Genomic DNA, 23,142 nt, shown 5'->3' with positions numbered 1-23,142 from the left:
GCCATCTGAATTTCTTCTTTGGAGAAGTGTCTGTTCAGCTCCTCTTTCCATTTTTAATTGGATTATTTGCTTTTTGTTTGTTAAGATGCGTGAGCTCTATATATTTTGGAAGTCAACCCTTTATCGGATCTGTCATTTTGAATATATTCTCCCATACTGTAGGATGTCTCTTTGTTCTACTGATGGTATCCTTTGCTGTACAGAAGCTTTTTAGTTTGATATAGTCCTACTTGTTCATTTTTGCTTTTGTTTCCCTTGCCCAGGGAGGTATGTTCATGAAGAAGTTGGTCATGTCTATGTTCAAGAGATTTTTGCCTATATTTTTTTCTAAGAGTTTTATGGTTTCATGACTTACATTCAGATCTCTGATCCATTTTGAGTTTACTTTTTTTTTTTGAGAGGACACCTCTCATATTTATTGATCAAATGGTTGTTAACAATAAAATTCTGTATAAGGGGGTCAATGCTCAATGTACAATCATTAATCCATCTCAAGCCTAATTCTCGTCAGTCTCCAATCTTCTGAAGTATAATGAACAAGTTCTTACATGGTGAACGAATTCTTACATAGTGAATAAATTCTTACATGGTGAACAGTACAAGGGCATTCATCACAGAAACTTTCGGTTTTCATCACGCATTATGAACTATAAACAATCAGGTCAAATATGAATATTTGTTTGATTTTTATACTTGATTTATATGTTGATCCCACATTTCTCCCTTTATTATTATTATTATTTTTATTTTTAATAAACTGCTGAAGTGGTAGGTAGATGCAAGATAAAGGTAGAAAACATAGTTTAGTGCTGTAAGAGGGCAATGTAGATGATCAGGTGTGTGCCTATGGACTAAGTATTAATTTAAGCTAGGCAAGGGCAGCAAAACATCCACGGATGCAGAAGATTTTTGAGTTTACTTTTGTGTTTGGGGTTAGACAATGATCCAGTTTCATTCTCTTACATGTAGCTGTCTAACACCAGCTGTTGAAGAGGCTGTCATTTCCCCATTGTATATCCATGGCTCCTTTAACATATATTAATTGACCATATATGCTTGGGTCTATATCTGGAGTCTCTAGTCTGTTCCACTGGTCTATGGTTCTGTTCTTGTGCCAGTATCAAATTGTCTTGATTACTGTGGCTTTGTAGTAGAGCTTGAAGTTGGGAAGCGAGATGCCCCCTGCTTTATTCTTCTTTCTCAGAATTGCTTTGGCTATTCGGGGTCTTTTGTGGTTCCATGTGAATTTTAGAACTATGTGCTCTTGTTCATTGAAGAGTACTATAGGTATTTTGATAGGGGTTGCATTGAATCTGTAGATTGCTTTAGGCAGGATGGCCATTTTGACAATACTGATTCTTCCTAGCCAAGAGCATGGGATGAATTTCCATTTATTAGTGTCCTCTTTAATTTCTCTTAAGAGTGTCTTATAGTTTTCAGGGTATAGGTCTTTCACTTCCTTGGTTAGGTTTATTTCTAGGTATTTTATTCTTTTTGATGTAATTGTGAATGGAATTGTTTTCCTGATTTCACTTTCTGAACAGTCCTATTTCTAAATCTGTGCTTTACCACTATATCCCTCAGTTTCTGTGACTAGGATAAAGGCAGTGAATCCATGTAGTAATGTTAGCAGGCCTTTCTTTAAGAGTTTACTTCTAATCCATCAGTGGGAACTTAGAAGCTGGGTAACAGCTGATCACAAAGTGAATCTTAATCTTAAAGGAGAAAATATATTTTTTATTCTTTTTTTTTTGCCTCTGGTTTAAGAATCCTTTTTTATGGAAGCGATTGTCATCATATTATATGTCACAGAAGGGAGGACATTGATGCTCGAGTTTATTTTTTGCAGATAACTATTTTGTCCTTTTATGACCATGCCTTTCCAGCTATAATATTCATATTTTACAAAATATTTTCGCATAGTTTACTACATCAGATCTTCACAACTGTGAGATAGGCCAGCTAGGTATTGTTACCCCATGTCTGAGGAAGTTGAGGCCAAGAGGGTTAGATTCAAAATAGGCAGATCTAGTACTTGAACTCTTGTCTTGTTTTGGTCTTTATTTTATACCATAGTAACCTCTTAATGAAAAACATAATGTCTCCAGTGTTGTCTAATAGGTATTAAGTATTTTTTGGCTTGCATTGTGGATCATCTAATCTGTCAAGACTGAGCTGTATCTCAGAGGAACATTTTCTTAAAGAAAAAAAGCTCTAAAAATCCAACTCTTGAGAAACTGCTTCATAATACCTATAAACACACCATCAGTGTTTTTAGATAACCATTTTCATTTGCCCATGTTTAAGGTCTCTTGGTCTTGCTGTGGCACCACGTGTAAGATTTCTTCAGAAAATTCAGAAACAACCCACCAAAGAACTGGTAGTGCATCAAGTTCATAAAGTCATTGAGCCAAGAGCTCCCTCTCTCACCAGTGATGAAGTGGAACAGTTTAGAGCCTACTTCAGTGAGAAAATGTCCATCCTTCAGAGAGGTGGGAAGAGCACAGAAAGGGCAGAGTACAACCTGGCCAATGGTGTTAGTGACAAAGAGGAAGAGGAGAAAGATGAAGAAGAAGCGGAAGAGAAACTTGAAAAAGCAAGAGGGTCTCAGCCTCAGTCTGTCCCTAGCGCCGGTGAATCACAGTACAAAGAAGTTCCTATTCAGTTCTTGGGTGGGGAGGAGGAAGAGGAGGAAGATGGACTTGATGCTGATTTCTTTAAGGTGAAGCGGCAGAATGTGTTTGGGTTGGACCTTAAAGAGAACCAAGCATTACAGGTAAGTTTACCTCCAGTGGAGGGTCTTCTCTTACTTCCCACTCCCATGCACTGCTTGCTGCCTTTTTGGGGTACTAGGGGAAAGTAAGAACTAGGAGGGATTTGTAGAATGACTTTCTTTGCAGTGAACTCTCCCTCTTTCTCCATATTCAAAGATGGAATAGGTACTATGGATTCTCATTTTGCATAACCTTGGTAACTTTAAGAGATTGACAGCCTTATTTAATCTTCTCATTTATTGGTTTTCTGATATATGTTTTAAAAGTAGCCAGACTCATGATTATAAGATTAAGGAAGGTGATGGTGTTCCATGGTTTATGGCATGAGGATACTTCATTGTTATTCTTAACATACTACTTTCTGATTTAAATTATTAAAAATCATCCTTACAACATTTTCAATTTCTCTAGCATGAATTTTACTTTTAATGAGACATTTGCTTTTGGTCACCAAGCCAGTATCTGAAATAGAAAGCCAGTACTTCTTTTTAAAGGCCATTTATGACAGTTTATTAAAAGTTTCATGTAGCTCCTTTGTTTTTCTGTAGCCACCTGGTAGGAGGAACAAGACATAATTCAGATAAAGCACCTGTTTTCTAGGGTACTCGTAGGTACACGGTGAATGTGTTTCTCCTCTCCTTCCCTACTTTCCTTCCTATTTTGTATGCCTTTATTCTTGCTCATTTCTTTAAAGAGAATTAAATGAAAACAAAAGCCAAACTTATTTTTATACAGTGTTTAATAGAATTATAAGACAGTAGGAAGTACTAAGTTTTGAACATGAAAATTGCATGTTTCTTTAAGCAACTAGATACAATTTTTAGAATGGTAGCAGACATAGTTACTGAGCACTTAATATATATTAGGCATTTTCTAAATACCTCATTTGGTCCTTAAATAACCCTATGAGGTAGGTATTATCATTATACAGGTAAGTAAACTGAGACACAGAGACAATAAAACAGTGAGGTGCATAGCTTGTTTCTGGTGAAATTGAAATTTGAACCTAGCTATTCTGACTTTAGTATCCATGTTCTTGTCCAATAACTGGTTTTTGAAGTTTGACTTACCACTTTTTAAATTGATATATTTTGTGTCATATTTAGTAAATCTGTGTTTAACTCAAGGGCACAAAGATTTTCCTCATGTTTTATTCTAGACATTTTATAGTTTTGCCATTTAACTTTAAGGCTAGGATTTATTTCAACTTAATTTTTGTGTATGGTGTGAGGAAAGGGTTGAAGTTCGTTTTGTTTTTCTTGTGGATGTTCAGTTGGACCAGTACCTTTGGCTGTCCTTTCACCAGTAACATATATTTTGATTAGTCTAGCTTTATAGTAAATCTTAAATCAGGTAGTGTGAGTTTTTTAACTTAACAGTAAAAAAATTGATTTGGCTATTTTTGGACCATTTTATCTCCATGTATGTTTTTGAATCAGCTAGTTAATTTGTACAAAAAACCTGCTGGTATCTTCATTGAGATTGCATTGACTCTGTACATCTATTTGGGGAGAGTTGACATCTTAATATTGAGTCTTCTGATTAATGAATATGATGTCTTTCCATTTAGATCTTCTTTAGTATCTTTTAGCACTGTTGTATAATGTGAAGCATGAATGTCTTGCATATTTTGTTTGATTCATCTTTTACTGTTTCATAGTTTTCAAAGCTATTACAAATGATACTTTTAAAATCTCAATTTCCAATTCTTTGTTGTCAGTAAATACAATTTTTTTGTATACCAGTCATTCTAAACTGATTAGTTCCAGTAGCTCTTTTGCTTTCTTTCTCTTCCTTCCTTTTCCGTTGTTCCTTCCTTTCCTTTTTTTGGATAGTCTCTGGGATTGTCTCTGTAGATAGTCATGATGTTTAGAAAGAAGAATTGAAACCATCTTTCTTCATAATCTGCCTTTTATTTCATTATTTTTACTCAGTTACATGGGTATTAAGTAGCAGTGGTGAGAGTGGACATCAGGGAGGGGAAGCATTCAGTCTTTTACCATTATATCTGATGTTAGCTGTAGGGTTTTTTTTGTAAATGTCTTTATCAGATTGAGAAAGTTCCATTCTATCTATCCCTTGCCAGTTTAGGTTATCAGAAATGGATGGTGAGTCTTGTCAGATGCTTTTTCTGCAGCTGTTAAGGTGAACATACAGTATTTCTGCTGATACATTGATTTCCTATGTTGGACCAGCCCTAAGTCTCTGTGATAAACTTTACTTAGTCATGATGTGTTTTCCTTTTTCTATTGTAGGATTTCATTTGCTGATGCTTTGTTAGGGTTCTTTGCTTCTGTGTTCAGGAGGGATATTGGCTTATAGTTTTCTTGTAATGATTTTGGGAACATGACACAATTTAAAACCTATTGATACATTTTCCCAAGTCATCCTGCAGAGATGTCATATTGGTCATTGTCCCACTGACTGTATGTCGTGCCCAATTAATTATACCAAGACTGAATATTAACATGTTTTACTGTTTTGGAAAAAAAAAGTTTCTGTTTATCGTTGATTCTTTTATTGAACATAATATTTATTTCAGTTGTATAATTTCTGTGTGTGTATATTGCTTATGTTTTTCCTTGTCATGATACTGGTCTCTTCCCTGTTGATTTCCAAGATGTCCTTAAACATTAGTTACTGTCACTGGCTTCAAATTATTTTTTTATAGTTCCTGTCACACGAAATTGTTTATTTGCCTGTCTTCCTTACTGGATTCTCAATTCCTTGAAATTAATGTCTAGCTGACCAATATGTGTTGAGGCCCTGGCATGGTGTCTAACTCCTGTGGCAGTTTTCACAAATGTTTCATGAATGATTGAGTTAATTTCTGATTTTCTTATTCTTTTCACTTTGATAGTTTTATTTGCTGTGAATTACATAGAATTTACATAATGTAGGGTTTATTCTTGGAAGTCTGTGTTTTGAAACTGTGTAAGATTTACCTGATTGACTTGTAACAATTCAAAAGATATTGTTGAACTTTCTATAGACATGAACATAACTTATTTGACTCTAAATAGTATACCTGCGAAGGCCAAGCTTTCTAGTTTAGGTAGTTAATGAAAGTATTAGTAAAATTTGAATTAAGAATTTCTTTGCATAGTATACTTACTATACAAAGTTCTATCTTTAAATACCTGCATGACTTTTTGCTATAATAAATTGGAAGTATGATGCCTTATATGTCAAATATGAGGAGCATTTTGAGGCAGCTGGTATGATTTTGAAATGCTGATGAATGTTTTTCTCGTCCTGCACATTCCTTAGCATTATACACAAACAGTGGAGTTGAAATTACTGGTTCTTTAGCTGAAATAGATATAGAAAGGCTTACTGCCTTTCTTGCTTCACCCAGTCTTGTCAATGTTACCTGTTATCTGCCTTTGAGTTTTCAAAATCAATGCTTATTTGCACTCAACTTATCTTTTGCTTCTTTATCATGTTTTCAAGGCATTTGGTTTTGAGTAGTTTTTGCATCCACAATCTCAGTTGGCCTTCTATTTTAGCCTTTGTTCTTGCATTTTATATTTTAGTATTGAATTGCAGCCGTCACACACTGGAGGTTGCTTTTTTCCTTTACCTATTTTTAAGGATAGACCTGATAAAGCAAAAGAACCCAACAAACTATACATAAAAGGGGAATAGTACTATCAGTTACACACATAAATGTATTCCCCTTGGGAGACTAAGTACCTTCTCAGACATCGCTGGCTTTGTTCAAATACTTTTGTTGCTTCTGTTTCAGAATTGCCTTCAGGGACAGCACAGCAGATACACAAGAAAACTGGCTTCATTGCTTATATTACAGGCTGCTCTCTTTGTCTTGATTATCTTTTTCTTTTCTTGCCTCCTTGGAAAAGGGGGATTTGTTGGTCTCAGTTGAGGCTTGGGGCCAGTGGGGATGACATGGAATTTGTTAGTAATCATATCATTGTCATCAGCAAAATATTTATTTGGTGTTTTATCTTACACTACTTTCCTTTTAAGTTCTCATTTTATTCTCATGACAGGAAAGGCAGATGATATTTAAAACTTCACAAAGGCTTTTAAATGACTTTTCTCAAAGTCACAGTGTGGTGCTTGTACTCAAACCTGTCTCTGATACCAAGTCACATTCTCTTTCTACTCTGTCCTGTTGCCTATCGTAATTTTTGTGCAGTTTACTTTCTGTAAATGGGTAATGTCAGTGTAATTGACAGCACTGTAAATAATTTTGGGCTACCCATTGTGTACAGACACTTGGAACACAGAATTGATATGTTTACCTCATTAGACTTTGGCATGAATGGAGAGGACAGGTACTGAGTGCCAGGTGCAAGCAATGTCTTCCGGAAGACTGCCTTGTCACAGCCCTTTTCTGTTTGACAGTATCAGGGCATTGACAGAAAAACAGGTTTCTTTAGCAATGGCAAGGGAGTCATGAGTGCTGGAATAATAAAAGAAATGGGTAGGAGAGAGCCCAGCTGGGGTAACCAGGCACCAAAGCAGTAAGAGAAGGTTGGTTGACCTCCTACCATAGGGAAGAGACTTTGGTTTTCATTAGTTTTATTGGCTGTTTGGTGTCTATAAAGTTGACCTCCACGGTAACACTGTTAGAGAAGAACATTAATATATCATTAAAATAATTTTCAGTTTTATCTTTTTAAAACATTTTCTCAAATGAGAATGATGTCTCTAAGCATATGCCTTTGTCTTTCACATTTTATATTGTTAAAAATGAGACTGATAGGTAGATTTCCATTTCTAGCTCAGCAAATGTCCTTTTAAAGATTTCTTAACAACACACATAGGTCAGTTTTAATTAGGATTTGAATGGTCCTCATAGATTGTTCTTTGTACCTTAGAGTTTATTCTATATTCCATTTACATTGAGTCTTACATTTTTGCGCAAAACTACTTAGTATTGCAAGAACTCACTGGTGGTAAAGCACAGAGTAGCTAACATTTTTGTTATTAGTATTCTCTTCCAAATCAAGATCCCAGTATTTGGGAGCTGGGATTTTTCTGCCTCTGGTCTCTGAATGTTTTCTCTCTTCCTTTTTCTCTCCCTTCCCATCTTTCCTTTTTCCCTTTCCTACCAGCAGCAATTACTGAGGGCCTACTGGGTGTTAGGGGACTTGGTAGATACTCAGTGAATATTAGTGGCTTCTACCGTAGTTAATCAAGCAGATCATTAAACCAGAATTTCAGTACAGAATCCCAGCTTTCTAGTCATTTATTCATTCATGCAACCAAATATTTTAAAGCCTCTAATATTGGCATCATAGTTGAGAAGATGTCCTAGGGGAAGTTATACCTTAAAGAACAGATAGAGGAAGGGGGGAAAGCTTTCTAAACAGAGAATTACAGAATGAGCAAAACCATGGCCACAAGAAGTATGTCTTTAGTATGGAAAGCTATTTCTGGTATGTTTAGTAGTTAGCCTTTCTGAGCCTAGTATCTGTCTTTGTAAAATGGGGCCAATTAAAGAGTTATTGTGATGCTTAGAAATTGAAAGCACCTAGCGCAGAGTGTGTGCATAGAAGGAACATAATTAATGTTAGCTTTTATTTCTTCTTGATAAAGTATAAGAGAAACTTACTGGTAAGTGGGTGATACAGCTTTGCCTGGGCCATGACCAGTCAGTGTCTTAGGTAGTTGCTGGGAAAAAAAAAGGCCTTTTTCTGAATCCAGATCCATTGCAGAAATAAAAAGTGATGCATTTCATTTACTTCAGGTGCAATACCAGGAGACAAGTGTGCTTTTAGGACTGTAGCATAGTTTATAGAGGATTTTTCACATTCTCTGTTCTGAATGGATCTGAAGAGTCTAAACCCTACAGTGATAGCACAGGTCCAGTTGGCATTATGGCCAAATATTTATGGAGTTTGTAGTTTGATGTATTAGGCATATTAGGCAAACACAGTACCCTGTAGAAATGAGTCAATTGCTTATTAAGTAGACCTAATATGGTATTAACAGTAGATACTTATTTCACTTGCAAGCATTAAGTATAATTCATTATTGAAATATTTTTCTGGATGGAGTTCTCTGTCCAGTTAACTGGCAGTATTCTTGTGGATATTAATACTGTACAGTATATTTCCAGAAGATACCATATAGAAGATATTAGGTAATAGATATTGCTTATATTTTTAAGACTATATTTAAAAATGGACATTAGAGGAAATAATGCTCTTGTTTGGGGAGTGATTGGGTATGCTGATGAACGGTTTTAGGAGAGTGCTGGTTTAGTTGATTATTTGATTTAAAATCGAATGAACTGTAGCTTATTTCCAGAAATTTCTTGCAGGTAGGTCTGTTCTTGTAAAAGAAGTATTGAAATGATGAACATCCATCAACCCTCTTAATCTGTCATGCTCTCTTTATATTGTATGTCATTTACTTAAACCCCTACACTTGTACACTGTTATCCTCCATTTTATTGGTGAAGGAACAGTGGCTTTGAAAGGTTCTGTTGCTTGCCGAATATTCCACAACTAGTGAAGTGGTAGAACTGGAATTTGTACCTAGGCCCATCTGACCTGAGCCTCAATATGATTGTGCTTTTTTTTGATTCCTGTCATTTTTGCATTTAGCAGTATCTTTTAGTTTTCCTTTTTACTTCCCACTAGTATTGCCACTCCTATACCCCAGGCCCAATCACCTCACACTTGGCTTGGGATAAGCCTCATAATTGGTCCCTGATGTTCTTTCTCTGAGTCATCTTCAGCAAAGTTCTGTCAAGTTAGTGTTTTTTTCATGTGGTTGACCTTCCATGTTTCTCTTTAGTTCATCTTTCAGTAAGGCTTTGTAAGCTAACCCCTACCCTGTTAAACTACCAGCCCATTTCTTCCCAGTGTGAATTCCCATTTACATAATATGGAATTTCCATATTCCACTCCTAGAATATTTTTACCACTCCAGTGTTTCACATCTTGTCTGTTGTTCAAGATTCGGTGCTGATCTTGCCTCTTCCTTGAAGCCTTTCTTCTTCATCCCATTGACTTCTGGATTCCAATGGTCTATATTGCTAGTATTTTTCTTTTTGGTGTTTCACAATATACCTACATGAATGTTTTAATTATTGTTTTTTCTGTACCTGTTGATTATTGAGATTGTCATAACCTTTTTGTGCAAGGGTCATATGTAATGCAGAGTTGAATTAAATAGAAGGGATACCTCATCAAAGTAAAACCCAGGAGCTAAGATTACTGTACTCACAAGTTTTGGTATCATGGAGCAGAGCAATGGTGGGATGATCTTAAATGGTTAATAGTTCAAATAGAGTTAGTATATATGTTCTATTGTCTTACACATGCCTTTTCTCTTTCTTACATCTGGTACTTAATTCTTTAGTTTTAATTTAAGTTTCATTCCAATTCAAAAGAAATAGTTACTGTGTGACGTGAAACTTAGATGTACTTACTGAGTCGCTATATAAATATATATATATTTTTCCTTCCTTCCTTATCTGAGTTTATATGCAGATGTTTTCCTGAGGATGTGAATTCACAATGGAAAGCTAAAAATCTTACAGCTTGATTTTTTTTTTCTTCACATGCTGGATCATTATTGTAAGAAAAATATTTTACTTTGTTTCCCTTCATTTCCTACTTTTATATAATACTCAATATTTATAGCATCTGCTGGATACTGAATTTTCTGATGACCTACTTTTGTAGCTTAAACTTCAGAATCTTCATTTATCAGGGTATGTTTATCTTAAGTGGAGTAATGAAAGAAATGGGAAGTAGGACAGGTTATTCTTGAGGGTCATGTAAGTTGCTCTTGAATTTGACTCATAGGATAATCAGAAATAGGGAACTCTGCATAGCCTCAGCAAGTGCTTGTTGATATTTATAGCTCTAACACATGTAACTGTAAGAGAATTTAGGCTAATATGGAAGGTTCTCTGCTTAAGAACAGGTTAATTTCCAAAATGCTGTTGGCTCTTTGTTCTTGAATCCAAGCAGTCAGTATATGTGTATTTACCTCAAGTTTTTTAATAGGAGCATTAAACTTAACTTTTCATGATCGTTTCAACTCTTTTAAATTTGCCCAAACATATTTATGTTTTGGCTTTGTTCTTTTCAGTGTATGTTTTTGAAACACGGCTGGAAAGGCACATGTTCATTCTAAGTCCAAGGCAGGAGCTGAAGCTTAGTGCCATCTGCTAGTGATGGGCAAAGTTAGATGAACTTTGCTTTCATGTGAAGCTTTGTTCCTTAACGTGAAAGTTTGCATTTTAGATGAAATGGAGGCTCATTAAATGAAGTCTTCACAAGATTTTTAGAAAAATCTACTCATGAAGCAAATATTTACTGAATGCCTGTTAAGGGCCAGGAACTGAACATTAACATTCCCTGTCCTCATGGGGGAAGACACACACACATCAGATACATGTGCTGTGGGACAAATGGAAGCATGGTTAAGGGGAGACAGTGTCCAGGGGGTGGGGTGCAGTTTCAAATACAGTGGTCAGAGACTCCTCCCTGGGAGTCTGTAAGGCACAGATTAAGATCTTTAGAGCTTTTTTTTCTTTTACATAAATTAACCCATTAATTATTATCTAGCAATGCTTCAGATGATGGTGGCACTTCTACTGGTCTTTCAATTACTTCAATCTTCTGATAGCTGCCTTTACTCTGACTGCAGAAGTGGTGTTGTAGGTCCGGGTACCACCAGCTACTTTTCTCATGCAGGAACCACAGTGCCAGATCCCAAAAGCTCATCTCTTCATCTCTTTTTTGCCACAAAAGGAGTAACTCGTATACTTGGGGTGCTGGCTTATTTCAGTTTTCTTCAGCATTTTCCTGAGGGAGGCACCATAACGGGTGAAGGGTCCCCAGCAGTAAGATGGCAAACTTCCGGCTTCTCTTCGGGGTCCTCAGTTCCCACCGGCGCCACCTGAAGCCCAATCACCTCTCTCCCCCCTCCCAATCCCAGCACCTAGCCAACAGCCACCAGCCCCGTAGAAGTGACACCTCAATCAATTCATGCCCCTTCCTATATAACCCAGCACCTTTCCCTAATAAAGCGGAACTCTCCGGTGAATTGCTGCTATGTGTCACTCCTTTCCTTTCATTGGTGCCGAAACCCGAGAGACGGGACACCCCAACTGGGCCCCGTCTTCCCCCCGACACCAGCAGCAGCTTGCCCTCGTCCTCTTTTTCCGGCGCTGACTCATCACACTCACCACTCCTCTCTGGCCTTTAGGTAAGTTTTCCCCCCGGAGTGAGCCACTCTTCTCCGAGCTATCGCAGTGCCATTGACCGTGATCGTCCGGCAAGGCCCTGACGCTTGGGGATGAGGAGGGAACGCTCCCCGCCTCAGGCCTTCATGGCTGCGGCGGACCCTCAGGCCCCTCCTCCAACAGCCATAAATCCCCGCCTCAAGCCTTCACGGCTGCGGCGGATGCTCAGGCCCCTCCTCCGACAGTCATAAATCCCCGCCTCAGGCCTTCACGGCTGCGGCCGACTCTCAGGCACCCCCCTCCAACAGCCATAAACGAGGTGACTCCTTTGTGGATGAGAACGCTCCCTTTTCCCCCCCTCCTCCTTCTGCTCCGTCCGCCGAAAACGCCTAGCACTAGGTACCTTGGGACTCCGGCACTCTGCCTTCCTAGGGAAGTCTGGGTGACGACCCACACTTCCCAAGAAATTCCGACTTGTATACGAGTTTCCGCAGACCACCAAGGATCATCGGGGATGCCCTTTGTCTCCTTGTGGTCTGCCTCCAGTCCGAGGATCTCCGTTTGTCTTCCCCTGTTTGTCTCCTTCTCTGTCCTTTAGCCATGGGAGCCTCCTCATCCCTCCCTGAAAGTTCACCTCTTGAACGCCTGCTTAAGCATCTGGCTACCCCCTCCCTGACGCCTGATATAAAACCAAAACTTCTCCATAAATATTGCTCCCAAAATTGGCCAACATACCCCCTAGACAATAACAACCAATGGCCTGCAGGGGGAACTCTTGATCCTAACATCACTCGCGATCTTTTTTAACTACTGCCAGCGCCTGAAAAAATGGAAGGAGATTCCCTGTATGGAAGCTTTCCGCCTCCTCCTCTCCCCGCCCCCTACCAAGTTCTCCTAGCCTGCAAGCCGCCGCCCCCGCAGAAGCCTCCCGTTCACTCCCTTCCCCTTCTTCTCCTACAACAGCCCTTCTCCCTTCCTCCCCAACCATCTTCTCCCCCATCTCACCTCCTCCACCTTCATTCCCTGCAGATTAAGCCTGAGCCTTTCAGCCCCCCTTTAACTAGGTCCCAGGGGCCTCCTCCGTCTTTGCCCTCATCACCTGTTTCTCCCCTGTTAGGGACCGCCTTTGTCTTCTCACGTGTTTGTAGGGAGAATGGGAAAGCACCTTCCCCCATGTCTGAACGCAGCATGGGAAAGCACAAGCTAGAGAACAACTGGTGCAGTCCTTAGAAGTTATCTGTCCACAAAAACATATCTTGCCAAGACTCCTCACTCTGAAAATAGGGAGACCTTGAAAATGTGTAGAAACACCGCCCCTGCTTCTAAATATGCCCTTCCCCGACTTGTGGATGTGGCAGGAATGGAGAACAAAGAACATTCTGTTTACGCATTCCATAAGCAATTAACTAGAGCCCTGCTGCAGCTCAGTTAGTAGAGCATGGGACTCTTAATTCAGAGTCATGAGTTCAAGCCCAACTAGAGCGGCAGAAGTAAGCAGCTGAGCTGCTAGCTGGCGACATGTGGGTCCGATTCTATCTTTCTTTATTTTCTTTGCCCCCCTTCTGCACTTCAGGACCTGCTCGACTAGGCACGGCTAGACCACGTCACTCCCCCACAGACTGAGCCAGAACCCTTCAGTCCCCCTCAGACTCAGTCCCGAGAGCCTCCCAAAATTATCGCCCCCCTCCGGGAAGTAGCAGGATCCGAAAGCATCGTGCGCGTTCACGTCCCTTTCTCCTTAAGAGATTTAGCCCAACTAGAGAAACGCCTAAGTTCCTTTTCCACTGATCCCATGACATACATCAGGGAGTTTCAATAGACCCTCCAGTCTTACAGCCTCACACATCATGACATTTTCATGCTCCTGGCCAATACTCCCCTCCCTGAAGAGAGTAGACAAGTTTGAGACTTCGCCCAAACGCAGGCTACCGAAACCCACAGGACTGACCCCACCTATCCCCCTGGCCCCACTGCTGTCCCCGAACAAGACCCACACTGAGATTATAACACCGCCATGAGTCTCCGCTCTCGAGATATTTTTGCCTCCTGCTTAATAGCAGGTCTGAAAAAGGCAGCTTGTAAAGTAGTCAATTATCAGAAGCTCCAAGACAATTCAAAAGAGAGACGAAATCCCCTCTGAGGTCTTAGACTCACTCAAGCCCTATTACAGTATACCAGCCTGGACCCAGAAACACCTGAAGGAAGACAGGTCGTTATGACATACTTCCTAGGTCAAAGCTACCCCGACATTAAAGCTAAACTCAAAAAGTTAGAACAGGGCCCCGTTACCCCACAGACTGAGATCCAAACAGTGGCCTTTAAAGTCTTCCATAAGCGGGAGGAGGAGAAAGAATGCCATAAACAAAAGGCTGATCAGGCCAATTTCCAAATGTTGGCCCAGCTGATAAAACCACAACCTGGGCGCCCCTCTACAAACAAGACCCCCAAGGAGCTTGTTTCAAGTGTGGAAAAGAGGGACATTGGTCAAGGGCGTGCCCCTCCCCCAGATCTCCTACCACCCCATGCCCCAGATGCCACAAAAAGGGCCACTGAGGGTCTGATTGCCCAACCACCCGAAGGGGAGGCTGGACGAACAACCCCCATCCTAAGCCTGCAGTAGTGGGGCTGGCAGAAGAAGATTGATGGGGCCTGGGGGCTTCTCGCCTGACCATTTCCATCAACAGGAGCCCAGGGTCACTTTAACAGTAGACGGTCGCCCCATCTCCTTCCTCTCAGACACAGGAGCCACCTTCTCAGTTTTGCGAGAATACCGGGGCCCTACCATGCCTGCCATTACTCCTATAGTTAGGGTAAGAGGTAAACAGATTTTCCCATTAAACCCCCCACCCCCCTTTATGCACAATCCAAGACAATCCCATACCTTTCTCCCACTCCTTCCTGGTTATGCCCCAGTGTCCCATCCCTTTACTAAGATGGGACATCCTTTCCCTCCTCCATGTTTCCATAACTATATCCACTCCCACAGTCCCCAGTACTCCCTTTCTGATGGCCCTCATAGCGAACAACTCCCCTCTACCAAATGAAAGCTCCAGTTCTGCCCTCATACACCCTGTAAATCCCAAAGTTTGGGACATTACAAGCCCCTCCGTGGCCCTATGTCCCCCTGCCTCTCAAATTACGTGACCCCTCTCAGTATATCTGTCAGGCCCAATACCCCCTAACCACTTCAGCCCTCATAGGCCTCCAACCCATCATTCAAGATCTCTTAAACAAAAATTACCTCAGACCCACTCACTCCCCATTTAATACCCCCATATTAGCTGTTAAAAAAACCAACAGATCTTTCCGCCTTGTCCAAGACCTTTGCCTCATCAACATAGCCCTTGTCCCTATCCATCCCTTAGTTCCAAATCCATACAGTCTTTTATTGCAGATCCCTGCCTCAGCATCCCACTTCTCAGTCCTAGATCTCAAGGACCCATTTTTCTATCCCTCTAAACCCCTGCACCTGGACGGACCCATACACAAGACATTCTGAACAACTCACTTGGACAGTTTTGCCACAAAGCTTCTGAGATAGTCCCCATATTTTTAGACAGGTCCTAGCTCAGGACCTCAAACAGTTTCATCATGATCACTCCAAGTCCACCTTATTATAATACATGGACAATCTTCTACTCTGCAGTCTCTTGTGAGAACAGTCTCAACTTGACACTGCCTCCCTACTTAACCTTCTAGCTTCCAGAAGTTACCGAGTATCCCCCGTCAAAGCTCAAATCTCTTCCCCTCCTGTCACTTACCTCAGATTCCTTCTCTCAACAAAGAAAGTCCATTACCTTAGACAGAAGATAGCTCCTCTCTGACCTGCCCATTCCCAAAACCAAGACAGAAATCCTTTCCTTTCTAAGCCTGGCTAGATATTTTAGAGCGTAGATCCCTAACTTCTCCCTGCTCCCTGTTGGCAAGACCCCTATATGACCTCAGCAAGAGCCCCCCCTAAAAAACCATTATCCTCCTCACCCCGACACTCCTTCATTAAGCTCTGTCAAGCCCTTGTGGAAGCCCCAGCTCTCCATCTTCCTGATTTGTCGAAGCCCTTCTCATTATACATTCATGAGAGGTCCAGTCAAGCTCTAAGAGTCCTAGGCCAATATTATGGCCCATCCTTTGCCCCAGTAGCTTATCTCTCCAAGCAATTAGACCCCACAGTTTGGGGATGAGCCCCCTGCCTACAAGCATTATCCGCTAGACAGCTCTTGCAGAAAGAAGCTCATAAACTGACATTCAGGGCGCCCCTTACCATTCTGTCCCCACATCACCTAAAAGATCTCTTAACCTACAAAAGTTTACAGACTCTCCCTCCCTCCCTCCAGACGCCTCACCTTACTGTCCTCTTTCCTCTAAAACCCCGTTCACCCCCTTTGCCATCCATACCCGAATCATGACTTTTTCCTCCTTTACTGCTCTCTTGCTTTTTTTCCTCATTCCTATTGTCTTCCCCGCCACCCCAGCCTCCTTTGTATGGCGATTCAAAGTCAGACAGACTTACACACAGCATCAAACAAAAGTTACTGCCCTCATTGCCACACCAGACTGCCCTCTGAAAAGCTGCTCTGAGCCTTTATACCTCCACTTTCCTCCCTCCACCGAAGTGTTCACTAGCATCTACCCTTATTCTCCCTACCTCTGCTTCCTCTATGACCAAAAACAAGCCTATTGCAGGTGATAGCCAGACACCTACCAGGGATGTCCCTACCGGTCTTGTGCAATTCACTACATGAGTAACTTCCAGTACCCACAGTATTACTCTTCCAACCGTTTTATGAAATATCCCAACGGCTCATTCTCCTTATCAATCCCAGATCCCTGGGACTCTCGATGGGCTGCCAGAGTCACAGCCTCAGTTTACTATGGGGGAGGGTCCTCGACCCCCACAGTACCCTTCATATCTCTCAAAAGTATGTTCCCTCTCATTCCCAGATCTCTCAAGTTGCATCAGATATCAGACATTCTGAAAAAGTCATTATCCAAACTCTTGACGGCGCCTCTTCATCTTCTTATCCCTGCCCCTCTTCCCATTTCTCCTACTCTTCATTACAGCTCATTCAGGACACCACCATCTTTCTCAACCACACCCTTAACACAGCCAATAGTTTCTTGTGCGCATCACTACAGCGCCCACTGCTGGCCGCCATGCCTCTTAATATTTCCAACTACTCCTTCCATGCAGAAGGACAACCCTTCTGCCCCCTGGCAGACATACCCCTATGGGAACCAGAATACACAGATAATCTCACCATCCACCGCTGTGTAGGCCCAACTCCACCCCCCTCCAGCGCACTTCACTGCCTCTCTATCTACACCCCTACCTCCAGCTCTAAGACTTTTACGCAACCGGGACACTTCTTTTGGTGTAATGGCAGCCTTTTCAACTCAGTGCCTCTCAACTCCGATACACCCTGCATTCTCGTCACCCTAATCCCACAGTTTACACTTTACAGCATGGCAGAATTCCTTGAGCTCCAACCTCCCTTGCCCTTGCGCACAAAAAGAGCTGCTTTCCTTCCCATCATGGTCAGTAGCTCTTTGATCACCTCAGCAATTGGGTCAGGGTTTTCGGGAGAAGCCTTGGGTCACTCTCTATAGGCAGTTAGAGATCTCAACGCCAAACTTGAGGGAGCCCTGACATCCACTGCCGATTCCCTAGCCTCTCTCCAAAGACAGGTCACTTTGCTAGCTAAAGTCACCCTTCAAAACCGGCGGGCCCTAGATCTGCTTACAGCTGAGAAGGGCGGCACCTGCGTCTTCCTCTGAGAAGAGTGCTGCTATTCCGGCATTGTAGAAACTAACATTACCAAACTCACTGACCTTGCCCCCAGCCTCCACTTTGCTTCCAATTCCAACCCATTCTCTTCAATACTAACAAACCCCCTCCTCACCTAGCTCTGGCCCATTGCAGGCCCCATAATAGTCATTCTTCTCGACTGTCTCTTCTTACCCTGTATAATAAAGTTCATCAAATCCCAAGTCAGAAAAATCTCTAATCAAGCTTTCAACCAGCTTTTACTCAGGAACTACCAGCTTCTGGCCACAGAAGATCCCTCACCCTCACGTGACCTCCTCACCACACGCTGAGATGGACCCCTCTCTTCACTAAAAACTGTTCCTGGAAACAATGGCCGCAGACACCTGGCTGCTGACACCCGTATCCTCTTGGCACCATTGGAATCAACAGGTCCTCAACCTATAGTTATAGGGAACCTTCATTGATTTCCAAACCTGAAGAAGTCCACATCTACTCGTCCTTACTGCGGAGAGTCCTATCAACCCTTTCCTCCCAATCCTCAAGCCCTCACTCCCTTCTCTGCCCCTGTTCAGCAGGAAGCAGCCAGAGAGAAAGCAACGTCCACAAACCCATAGAGGAGAAGGGGGGGAATGAAGGGTCCCCAGCAGTAAGATGGCAAACTTCCGGTTTCTCTTCGGGGGGGTCCTCAGTTCCCGCCGGCGCCACCTGAAGCCCAATCACCTCTCGCCCCCTGTCCCAATCCCAGCACCTAGCCAACAGCCACCAGCCCCGTAGAAGTGACACCTCAATCAATTCATGCCCCTTCCTATATAACCCAGCACCTTTCCCTAATAAAGCGGAACTCTCTGGTGAATTGCTGCTATGTGTCGCTCCTTTCCTTTCAACGGGTCCCCTATTTACCAATGATTCTGACCTTCTTAAGTGTGTTTCACCATGTTGCCTTTAACTAGGTGCAAGCCCAAAGAGGATCTTTAGGGTTTTTAAGCTTGCAAAGATTGTTGTACTCCGTCTACCCATATGTAATTTGAAACAAAAAGAATGCTAAATTTTAAAACAATAAAAGTCCTCAAGTTCTTATTACTTCTGTATGACTACTTCATTGTTTCTGTTGAAATACATTTATTTCAAGAACATAAAAAAAAGAAAAGTACTCCAGCTTTACTGGTAACCTGAGCATGTGAGTGATTTGCTGGTTGATTAATTGAACATGAGAACTAGGCTGGGTAGGGGGAATGGAAAGAGAATCCAAATCCTCCTGGGAGCTCTTGCTAGCAAGTTAATTGATCACATTGTGGCACATAGGTGAAATTCAGTGGCATGCTGGTATATTAAGAAAGACCTATTTTTTCAGTAAAAGTATAATAAACTATATAATGCTGACACTAAAAAAAAGCCAGCTATTTTATCAGCATAATGAATGTATTCATGAATAGCCATAGGCGTGTCTGGAGAACAAAGCAAGTTTTATGGAGGAAAGAAAGAATTTGGGAGGGTCTGTTTTGAAGAATTCTGGGTGGCAAAAGCTTCTCATTGGCTGAGTGTGGTGATTTCTCATTGGCTGGACTGTTGCTGGGTTAGGAGAAATTCTACCTTTCCCTTGCTGGGGCTCTTGCTCTGGTATGTAAAGTAAGCTTCCTCTGTTTTGGGGTCTGAGTGTTAGTGTGTTAGAGCTTCCCCTTAAGGGCTTCCCGAGTACATTTTCAATGAGGTTTATTTTCATAATACAAGATAAGCACACCACTTTCATGATGGCTTAAAACTTTTAAGTCTTCAGAGCAATGCTCCTCAAGCTATGTTTTTTGAAGGACTAATGTTTTAATTTCTGATTTATTACAGACCAATAATGTAAGACATGTTAAAGAAAAATTATAAAAAAAGTGTAATGAATCCCTCTTTCTTTTCCTGGCTCTTTTCTTTTTCTATCTGTTATGCTGCCTCCTTTCTCTCTTTCTCTCTAAGCTGGATTGTTTTACTTTTTACCTTTTTCTCATAAAGCCTCCTTCTGTAATTTTTTTTTCTCTGTTGGCAAGTCTTCTGTTTTTATGGCCATAATAGAATACAATTTGTAGGGTGTTTGTGTGTAATGAGTGTTTACTGAGTGGAGCATACTGTTTTCATTTAGAAAATTGTACAGTTTCTTTTTAACCCTTGTGTGCCTTTTTGGTTATTGCTGATGGAAAGGATTTGGCCATGTAAGAGGTCTCACAGTTGGAATCTGAGGGTTGCTTGAAGGAAGGAAGATTAAGAGGAAGAATAGATAAATAGGCTTTTGCTAGGCACATATACTATACAGAGAAGTGTGAGGGAGACGAATCTCCCAAAGAGCAGGTAACCTTTTTCTTGCTGCATTCTCTGCAGCATCTTTCAGGTGGCAGACGCTGCTCATTTCCTTTCGGTGAGCCTCTCCCATGCCACTTTCATGCCTAGTATCAAAATAAAACAGTAATGTAGCTCTTCTTAACCATGATTAGAAACATCTACAATAAAGTTTTAAAAAGCTGAATTTTTAAATTTTTTATTTTCAAGCCAGGACTGTTTTACCATAGGACAAAAAGTTTATCTTTATATTAAGAAGGTAGCAGACCATCAGTCTCTGGACCTTTCCCTCCCCAGAAGGCTGTTGCTGTTTTTAGTTTGTTTTCCTTTTCTTTCAGCTTGCCTGCTGGCTGTAGAATAGAGGTGACAGACGGTTCTGATATACTGTTGGGCAGAGAATCTGCTGCTTTTTATTTGGCATTATAAATGATTGAAAACAGAGTGATATTTTGTTACAGTTCTAATAAAGCCAACACAGTAGTGATTCTTACAGTGTATTAATTTTAAGCTCCAGAAAGACGTGCCATAGTATACTAGGCTCTATAAGTGCCCCTGGAATATATAAAGAAAATAGTAAGCATTAGGTGTGGATGAGATAGAAATGAACACATTGCAGCTTTCTGAGAGCATTTAGTCCTGGGATGCAGCTCGTACCTGCAGAAGTAATCTCTCATAAGGCGATTTTCCTTCCTGTTGGTTTGTTCCCTCCCCACCACTCACAGTGGTGGACTAAACAAATCAATTAATTTCTCAGTGACAATCATTATAGAGCCTCCTTCCAAATAATAATTCCTACCTCAATTTGTTTTCTAATTAAAATGGCACATTCCTATTACATCTTTTGTGTGATCATGATTAGAATAATTTTGCCATTTTCATATCTGTTGGTTTTCGTCATGGGAGGCAGCAGAGCAGTGGAATGCTTTCTTCCTTGCTGTGAGCCTAATTTTGGAAGGTAAACTAATTTCAGAATGTTTGATGTAGAAAATGGTTGCATATTTCAAAAGCACTTAGTAAGAACTTGCTAAATAATGTTCTTTCGTGTGGTTTGGTTCAGCATTGTTTTGTTTTCTTCGCATCTTTTGATCTATCTTGATTGTTTTTCTTACCTCCTGACATTTTCATAAAGTAGAACTTTACAAATAAAATAGCAGGTAAAAATTATATTAGACTTTCCACCTCTACCGGTCCTACTCAGATCTTCTGAGACTGAACTTTTTTTTTAAAAAAAGGAATCTGAAAAACTGGCTTTCAGTACACTTTATTTTCTTCTGAACTATTTTCTATTAAGGTTTTTAGGTTGACTCAATTTCAAGCATACTTACTAATGTGCTTTAACAGCTACTGGGCCATTTAGTTTAATAACTTGAATGAAGTATTAGTTTTTAATGGGTGTTTTTAGAAATAATACTCTCTTCTCCTTCCACAAAAAGGAAGGAAGAGGTAGTTTATTCCCCAAGAACATGCTAAAAGTGTTCTGGAGCCTGCCTATTAGTTTCCAGCCTGTCTACTAACACCAGCTTAGCTCGCCAGATTTACAATGGGTTTATAGTTACAGGATTAGATACAGGGTACAATATATCTAACCCACCTCCCTAACTCTGTTCTGTGGCAGAAATTGCAGCTTCATTTGGCTTTTCTTACTCATTTACTGAAGAGAGAGAAAATTATTACTTGGTTTCAAGAACTATGAAGAGTCTGAGATTCTACCCTACTTGTAGAGTACCAAGTTAGCCTGCCACATTCTAATACCTGATGCTAGACAACTCAGGTACAGCAGGCTACATGAGCTTCAAGTTTTCATTGGTCTCCTTGCCTCCCAAGTTCCCCAGGGGCCATGAGGACACCAGGTTGGTGGCATCCACAGACTAGGTTTGTGTCAGCGCTAAAAAATCCCAGTCTTGTTAAGAGGGCTGCTAGCAAACCTGTGCAACCTTCGCTCAGAAGGAGGACACTATCTTTTTTAACCTGGTCAAGATCAAATCTGATTGTTGCCTCCAAGGGATATGCCATCCTTATCTTCCAAGGGTATATGCTTATTGATATCCTTGAAAAGGTAATCTGGAGGAATAACTGATAGGAGAGGGTATGGAAATGGGAGAGAACCATGATGATTATCTTCCAGTGCTAGGTAGCAGCAAGAAGTCGGAACTGTTTTCATCTGCCTTTAAGTGGTCAACGCGAATTCGAAAGACACACACATTCTCCATGTGAGACTGCTGCATTTGTTTGACAAGTCCCGGGAATAGCAGGCAGTTACGTCTGGTGGGACTAAGTCAGACACTCCACAAAGTGTGCTTCCAGAGCAACCTGTACTCACTGCTTTCAGCACTGTCATGTTCTGTGTTTTTCTTGCTGCACTGTACACCTTGAATGAAGGCAGGGTATGTATATTATTCATTTTTATGTCTTTGTTTCTCTCAGGCTTTCCTGTTTATAGGAAAACTGTAGCTGTTCTCAGTAGCTGTTTGGTTAATGAAATGAGTGAATGGATAAATGAGTGAGTAGAACGTATTTAGTGCAAATCTGGTTTACCTTTTATCTATTTATTCAGATTCCTTACCTCAATTTGAGACTTGTAGCATTCGATTGAAAAATGTACCTGGAACATAAAGGGGCAGAAAATATTTGTTGACTGGTTGGGTTGAAAGCTGGGTTAGGTACAGAGTAAATATCTTGTGTGAAATCATTCCTAAACCTGAGTGAATCCATCCATCATCCTTTTCTCTTCATATTGATTGCTTTGATCCCTAGGACCTGTTCTCTAGATGTGGTCCTCTGCATTCTCCAGAAAAATATAAAAAAATTAAGTAAAATGTTTGCTACCCACCTTCTTCTAAAGATGGTTGAGAAAATTCTTTAGAGAAATGTCTCATGTTGAACCACAAGTAATTTTATTTTATAGGGAGTTTACTTGTAGAGTTCAGTTTGATCCTAATGCTATCCCACTAATGGCTTGTTTTATGTCCAAATGCATGTATAGTTTTGAGTAGAGTTAACATAAAGGGTGTGTGTATATATCACTGTTGCCAGAGGACTTTGCAAGACTTTCCTATGATTGTGTACTTCTGCTGCTGAAGGCTTAACCTTGGGAGCGGTGGAGGCAA

At 40.9% G+C, this 23,142-nt stretch overlaps 1 protein-coding gene across 2 annotated transcripts in view; it reads left to right on the top strand.

Annotated features, from left to right (window-relative positions):
• DDX10 (DEAD-box helicase 10) overlaps positions 1–23,142 on the top strand; it is a 315,320-nt gene that overhangs the window by 69,228 nt on the left and 222,950 nt on the right. For both annotated transcript variants that reach the window (XM_037026651.2, XM_037026650.2), the window contains one exon: positions 2,308–2,776. In XM_037026651.2, coding sequence (XP_036882546.2) covers positions 2,308–2,776 — 469 coding nt within the window. The remainder of the gene's footprint in view (positions 1–2,307; positions 2,777–23,142) is intronic.

Source organism: Manis javanica, chromosome 6 (assembly GCF_040802235.1).
Source record: "Manis javanica isolate MJ-LG chromosome 6, MJ_LKY, whole genome shotgun sequence".
NCBI classification, from domain to species: domain Eukaryota; kingdom Metazoa; phylum Chordata; class Mammalia; order Pholidota; family Manidae; genus Manis; species Manis javanica.
This window is presented reverse-complemented; position numbering and strand designations above follow the sequence as displayed.